Here is a 7,833-nt window from a genome sequence, read left to right on the forward strand (position 1 = left end):
GGAAGAGTCATGCTTGCTACTTTTTTTCCTTTTCTCTTTTCTCCCTTCATGTTTCGCCTTAGCATACTCACTCGCTTGTACTTCATTTAAAAGGTCCCCGCACAGAGAGGACTCAAACAATTCCCTGCCGTTCTGGATAGTTTTGGTTATTTTGAGTTTGATCTCTGGTGAGCCAGTCTTCTTTGGAATCACCGTCTGTGAAACCGCAGGTGGCGGCGGAGGCGGTGGCTGCGGAGGGGAAGGTTTTTCCAGAACTTCGTGCGGCCTTGCGTTAGAGTTTTCCATCTGGTAATACTCCGGGGGGCTAAAGTTTCTGACCGTACCAAAACCGTTGGCCGAGCCGTTGGGGTACTGGCCGTAGGTCTGGTATTTGGCGTGGGGTTCGTACATGTTGATCGCCGGGGGGTACCCATTAGTGATGGGCGGGAGGTCCTCGGCCGTGGGCGTGGGGTACTGAAAGCCTTGCTGCAGCGCGGTGTCGTACGGCGTCTGCCCACCATCTTCAGCAATGTCGCTGCTGGCATCAAAGGCATCCTCCTGGCGGATGTTGGCTGAGTCAATGAGCTGAGGTGGTTGCTGAATTGTGTTTCCCATGATCCCTTGCATGAAAGAGAACGAGAAATCCATTGTTCTGCTCCAGCATCCTTAGCTTTCCCTTCTTCTCATGGGGCCTGGAGGCAGGGGAGGGAAACAAGAGTCAGTGCAAGCCAAAAGGTAATGATTAACAACCTAAACTGTTGAGAAAGAGCCGAAGAGCCATTTCCCCCTCCCTGTCCAGCAGCCACCCTCTCATGGGTTCAGAGAGGACCAGGATCACCGAATCCTTACAAAGGGCTGGTTACACATCTCTGCAGAACAGCTTTTTACATGGCTACTGTCTTCTTTCCCAAGATGCTTAAAGAAAAGTAATAAGCACCTTCAAGTGTGTGAAAACTATGAGCTTAAGCGTTACAAACTCAGAATAACGGTGCTAAAATCCCAACAACTCTTACAGCCCCCCTAGTTTGCAGCAGGCAGCACTGCTGTCACACAGCGCAGTGAGACACCAGACCCTGGCCCTCAAGCGAACAGAAAATACCAAGTTCTCTTGATACCACAGTGACTGCAAACCAAACAGGCCAGCAAACCCACAGAGAGACCACTCCAACAAGAGAGAAACCTCTTCTCTTCCTCCCAAGACCGACGAGCAGCCCCTAGGCCAGAGCAGACCCAAGCCACGGGCATTTCTGCACAAGGCCCAATTCCAGTGAAGGGACCACCCCTCCTCAGCTGCACCAGCCCATGCCCACAGCCTTGGATGGGGTTTCCCAACCTCTTCCCTCCCCAGAAAAGCAGAGCAGGGTTTGTGCCCATTGGCTCTCAGCAGCTCAGCACGAAGGGTTCCTCTCCTCACTCCCCACTCCCCGCCTTGTTTGAATATTAAACGCTTACGGCTTAAACACTGCGTGGTTTTGAGGGAGAGAAAAATAGCATCCAAAGATCTCCAAAACCCGAGGTTACTCACAGAATTAGACTACAGCCAAGGAAGCTGCCGTACACGCTTTCAATTTTCTGCTGCATATTAAACCATCAGAATCAGACTAAACCAAAGTTAGATTTCCAAAATCCAACTCCTGGCACAGAGAAGGCTTTTGCATTCACATAAATAATGTCAGCGTTCAACAGGCAGCAGCATACAGCGAATTAAACTTCAGGTAGGAAACACAAGTTTGCTTCCCAGCAAGGTCAATTTAGCCCTTCCAAAGCAAACACCTCTCCATTATTTATTCTGTCTGTGCAGGCATACGGGAGGGTTATTGTGCCCTTTTGGTCAGGGTTTGAAATGACGTTAACACAGCCCACAGACACTTCTCATAACAAGAATCTACACACAACCCTGCCCACATCCAATTCTCACCCTCCCAACGCAGCTCAATATCTGATAGTTTTCAAAACACGGAGAATATTTCCCTCCCCAAAGACTGCAAAAAGAAACCGAAATCATAAACAGCTTCACGCAAGAACTTGACCAGAATTTTGCTGTATGTCTGTGGACTTCATCCTCAGATTATACCCGTGATTGTACACACCTCGACTGTCCGTGTCATCAACCTGGGGCACGTTTGTCACTGTAATTAAACGACTCGAGGAAACAACTTAATAGCACAACGCTGTGCAGCAGATCTCACTAATTGCAGTAACTTTTGAATCCCGTGGCTGTAAAACCACCTCTCCTCCGTGCACATCAGCCACAAAAGCAGCACAGAGGCGCTGCTGTGGAGGGGCAGCACGTGGAGCCAGTGGGACCGCGGGCCAAGGTCAACAGCACCAAACCAGCCCGGTTCTGGGAAGAGGAAGTGGGACTGCTCGTACTATTTACGAATTCATTGGTACTTCACATCTGCCAAACTGAACAGCAAACAACTGATTTCTCACACTAGAAGAAACTGCACCCTCAGCTGCTTTTGTTTGTTACTAAAACCAGGTTCAATCTTCTTTTTTTCTTCTGAATACTTATAGAAAACCCCTTACGTGAGAAGCTGAAACAGCGCTTGTTGTCCTGGCACATCCATCACTGCATGGACAGAGTCAAAGCAGGAATCGTTTATGACATTTCAGAATTACTCTGGACTTTCCTGCTTTTCACTGTTGCTATTTTCTTTTAATAGCAATAAAATCACTTTCTTTTACTCAAATACTCTGAATGTTTATACGTTTTCCTGCTTATGTCTAAGGGTGGAAACCTTGTAAGTTTTGGTTCTGCTGGAGGATGCTAATCTGATGGGGTAAAATAATTTCAACGCTTTTCATTTCTCTCCTGAGAGGGAAGAGAAAGGATAATAATTCATTTAAAGGAGGAGAAAAAACCTCACTGCCACCACCAGAACAGCTACACCTCAGCCAGCCACCACCAGATTTAGAGCCCCCACAAACCCTGGGGTTCTCATCAGCAGCGGGTGTTTACAGTCAGAAAGCTGCCTTCAAACTGCCCATCTGTACAGCTCAGCAAGCACAGACTGAGACCCCTCTCTCCCACCCCCATGACTGTGGGTTACACCATTTGGGCATCCAGTTCATGCCCCCAGCGGCAGTTCAACAGCACAGCACCGCAGACATTACAGAAGTTCTGACCCGTCGCCAAGCTGGTGATGTTGAATTCACTCACATCTGCATTAAAGACTTCTCCACAACTGAGCCCCAGCATCAGGTGAGGCTGCACACAGAACACAGAGCTGCTCACACAACCCACAGCCCAGCATTTCGGTCTGAGAAGCACCAACACCACACAACAGCCTAAGAGGCTTCTGCCCTAAAAAGCATCACCTGATCCTGTCTCTGAAACACGAACAGACCTTTCTCTATCACACCACCAACTTCTGGGCTTTCCTTAAAAGAGCTTCCACAATTTAAAAAGTTGGGATATAAAGCAATCTATTTTGTGCAGCATGACACCAAGGTTTCTCTGTTCTCTGGGATGTTATGTGCATGTACTGGCTGATCGCAGTGTGCTGTATCAGGCTATCCACAGTCACATATTTTAATTTCATCTACAAACGTAAATGTTCTACAAACTGCCGAGTTATTTAACAAAGACTGTTTATGAGCCCCAGCGCCATTCCCAACAGGAAGAGCTCCGTGTCACACGGCCAGAGCACTAAGCCGTGACAGCACTACAGGCTTCTCGTCATGGTCACGGCTGTTTGGGTCTAGGAAGACGCAACACTCCGTTGACGTGGCCAGCAAGAGTCCTTATCCACACAAGAGTGCTCTTGCTAGGACAACTTCTTTTTCTCAGAAAGGCTGAAACGTAGCAGCAAAATCGCAGCTTTGCTAGTGCTGAGAAGCAGAGGTTCTCTGCAGACACCTTGGTACAGCAATCCCAGCACGGTGGGATCCGGACCTGGCACTGACACAGCTCAAAACCCGCATGAGTGTCTGGGCCCTCTTATTTGCATCACAGCTGGGACACGCATCCGCCTGTTCCATCAACTCTCTGTGTCCCTCGTCACCACCCCATGCCCCTCACCACTGTCCTGTACAGGCTGAAGCAGGGATTAGTGCTCCACTGAACTGCTACTCTCAACAGTCTTGAACACAAGAAGTTGTTCTCCTCCCCCAGAGCTTGCATCACCAAGAGCTTCTTCCTTCCGAGTCTGTTGCTGCCGTCGCAGATAACACACCCAGATTTTCCCACTCTTCTTCCTTTCCCAAACTCTGCATCAGTTTGTTTGCTGCACAGCTGCTCCCAGTGAAGCAGCACTGGGGCTGCGATGCAGTGAAAGGACCAAAATAACCGAACAAAACAAGGGATCCTGAACATACGGGAGTCTCAGGGTCAAAACCTAAGGAAGGACTGCTTTGTAAAAGTCACTCCCAATTTCCAATGCCAAGAATACCCCATTGTCACTGAGGAGTGCTGTGCCCCTGCTTCCTCAGCAGAGGAACGCTGCCTACAGCCACCAGTGAATCAGCTATGCAGTGATGCGTTGATTTCCAAATATGACCCACAACAGATACTGCACTGGTATGACATTGGAACTCGACCAACAGATAAAAAACAACTTAATTATTTCAAGGTTTCTAGGAAACGGATACTTTATAGCAGCTGGGAAACAACCTGAAACCAACCATACCTTCAAAAGTGCGAGTGAATTTCCTAATGGTGGAAAGAGAGTTTGTTCCTCCGAGTGCTCTGCACTTGTCCTTTCCCACGCTGCGAGCAGCAAACAGGGCTGTTTACAGATCCAGCCTCTGCACATGGACACTGCCTGAGCAAACGTCTTCATGTGGCCCGTGGGAGAGTCACCACTCAAAGTGCCAGAGGGAAAAGCAAATGAAATCAAAAATACAAGCAGTACAAGATATGGCAGGCCAAGCGAGCAGAGCTCTTGCAGTGCTTAACTTACATTAACACTGAGTTTGTTTCACTTCCCATCCCGAGCTTCTCAGCTTGACCAAGCATTAACTCGAAATAATCAGTTGCACCTTCAACAGCAAGTGCTCGGCCACGGGAAAGTTTCAAAGAGGTTAGGAATCCTCTGGGTTTTCTTTTTTCACCAACAGCAGCACTTACCTAAAAAGTCATTTTTAGCATCAGAATTTTGCAACTTCGCTCTCAGAAAACAAGATACTTATGAAGCTCTCAAATATCGCTTTCATGCTGCAGTAAACTGAGCAACAACTTGACTTGTGAGATTATCAAACAATCCTCGACACTGCTCATCTCATTTATTATTGATTAGAGTCTCTCTTCCTCCCAAAAAGGAACCTCTGTAGATTTGCGTAAAACACAGCAACAGGGCAGGAGTCACCTCAAGACACACAAACACGCACCAATCCACGGCATCGTTGCTCAATCGGGAAGAGCTCGAAAAAGTGACAAAAGTTACGGTAACCGTGTGGCGCGTGGGAGGAATTTCCCAAACGTCAGCAGCACCCAGCACTGCTCACGCTGACCAGCAGCCCAGGTGCAGGCTCACACACGGGAGGGTTCACATCTCCAAAACCTGCTGGATGCGCAGCTCGGGAACCAGAAACTGGTGCAAAACGGCAGCGCTTGCCTTGCCCGGCTGAGACCCAAGGGCTTGGGGCACCCCTGCCCACTGCTGCCAGCCAACGAACCCCGCTCGGACCCGCGCAGACGTCTGCTCCTCTGAGACTGCCGCCAGCGACGAGCTGATGCAACTCCTACTGATAAAATGCACAGCATACACATGTTTTAAACCAAGTTTCCACCTTTTTGAATTAGTTTTGCCCTTTTCTGTTGACAGGCACCACGCGGGTGTCCCTGCCTCGAGCGGTTGGGGTAGCACTTGTCAGAGGAGAGGTGCTTCACATCAATGGAAAGCGTCTGCTGTGAGAACAGAAACTGTTCCACTGCCTCAAGGAGCTAAAAAAGCAACGATTTCAGTCAGTCTCATGCTCAGTGAGCGGTGGCGCTGCCTCGTCACCCTGAGCTGGACTTTCTACCAACAGCCTTGAAAGCAGAAGTTGTTCTAAACCATCTTGACATGCAAACCACCACCCAGCTCCAGGCCACGCAGACCCAAACCAGGGAAATTCAAAGATCTGTTCATACTCTACCAGCCCTTTGGTACCCGAGTCACCACACACGTGTTTCACTGCCATTTTCTGCGCTGTTTTGCTGCAGTGTACGCCTGCCTCTGGTATTGGTCGTCATCTGAAGGGTCTAATCCACACAGCAACTGCTCTCCACAGACTTTCACTGCCACACGCAGTTTACAAGCAGACACCTGCCCTACCTCCTCCAGAACCGAGCATGCCCACGCTTTATCTACCGCCACGTCAAAAATCACCTGGAGAGACGCCTTTATCAACTGCAACAGCGTCCTGTGGTGCTCAACCTACATGAACTGTGGACAGAAAGAAAACAATTACTCTTGCTGATTCCTGCAGCCAGCTTTGCCACATTTTGTTCTGGATGTCCGTAAGAAATCACGCACAGTTTTATTTACACAGGTTAAGACAACGCCAAGTTTGTCAGCACCACGGAGATTCATCCAGAAAGCGTAGCCCGTGGATTCCGACTGACTTCAGCCGGGCTGAGCAGGCTCCTCTGGCAGACACTGACGGTGAATCAGAGGCCTCTTGCCAAACTTGAAAGCGTGTGGTAAGGCTGACTACTGCCCTGCACACCTTTCAGAAGGTGGTTTGTTTTCTCTTCTGAATGCCAGAAGAAACAGTCACGTCTCCAATACGGTTCTGATAAGGCCACTTCTAGCAAGTTTCCCATGGTGACATGGAAAGACAAAACTCAAGACAGCAGCAAAGAAGATGCTATGCATGAAAACAAAACAACGAAAGAGAGTGGTTTGTCTTGAATACAAGCTCAAGAGAACTGATCTGTACTTAGAGCCTTGGAATTCAAATAGGAAATGTGGAGGAAGATTTTTTTCTTCAGGGAGAGTCACAGATTGATATCCATGTAAAACAAGAAGTCAGATCTTCGACAGTACCAGATATCCTGAGAGTCATGCCCTCGCATACCTAAGCCAGTGCAGTCACTGCAACGCATCTCATGTGTAACACCACAAAACTCAAACTTGCCAGGCTAAAAAATGCAAAACGCATGAAATGTTGCACGAACACAAAACACTCGGTCCCTGACCATCGCCCTCTGCTCCCAAGCTGTAACTTCATGAAGCACACGCTCACTTTTTGGAGCAAAATCTTTACAAGCAGTTCATTTAAAATATTTTTTTAAAATCTGACTGACAAGGCATTCTCTGCCCACTTGGCCAATAAGCCACTGGAACACCCAAACAATCATCCAAATAGGCTGTGATTACAGGCTACCTCACACTGCCTTTTAGCTTGCTTGGTATACAGCCTACATTATCAGGTCTGTGGGTTTTTAACAAAACTGAAAATCTTAAACCTGTATTGAAATTGTTGAGTGTACTGACAGCCAAAAGAGAGCAGAATGAGACAAGAACAAAACACTACAATGCAACAGTACCGCAAAAAAAGAGATCCAAGAAACAACGAATCCATCAGTTACGTGCAGCTCTCAACAGCACGCACTGAACACCTTTTTATCGAGAAGTTGACAACTCCGGTTCGGTCACGGAGGCAGCTCTGCAGCGTTTCACCAGATCGCGGTGCAGGCTCTGCCCCCCAAGCCCTCCCCACCAGCAGGTCTGGGGCTCGCCGAGATCGCCTCCCCTCAAAGCCCGGACGCTCACCCCAGTTACCTGCCGGGGCACGGCCCGCCCGGGAAGCGCTGGGGGCCGCAGTCTACCCAAAACCCACCGGGCTGGGACAAGCGAGCGGGTCCCGCTGCGCGTCACGGAGCCCTGCCGGCCCTGGCCCTCCGCGGCCCGGCTCTGCGCC

General features: G+C 49.1%; 1 protein-coding gene across 1 annotated transcript in view; it reads right to left on the bottom strand.

The window, feature by feature from the left end:
• Window positions 1-666, bottom strand: part of LOC104541204 (histone-lysine N-methyltransferase NSD3-like) — a gene marked incomplete at its 3' end in the record, with an annotated part of 5,616 nt that extends 4,950 nt beyond the window's left edge. Inside the window, 1 exon segment of the mRNA XM_010185198.1 lies at window positions 1-666. This exon segment is cut by the window's left edge and continues 24 nt beyond it. Coding sequence (XP_010183500.1) covers window positions 1-627 — 627 coding nt within the window.
• Between the last annotated feature and the right edge of the window lie 7,167 nt (window positions 667-7,833).

Source organism: Mesitornis unicolor, unplaced genomic scaffold (assembly GCF_000695765.1).
Source record: "Mesitornis unicolor isolate BGI_N332 unplaced genomic scaffold, ASM69576v1 scaffold28035, whole genome shotgun sequence".
NCBI classification, from domain to species: domain Eukaryota; kingdom Metazoa; phylum Chordata; class Aves; order Mesitornithiformes; family Mesitornithidae; genus Mesitornis; species Mesitornis unicolor.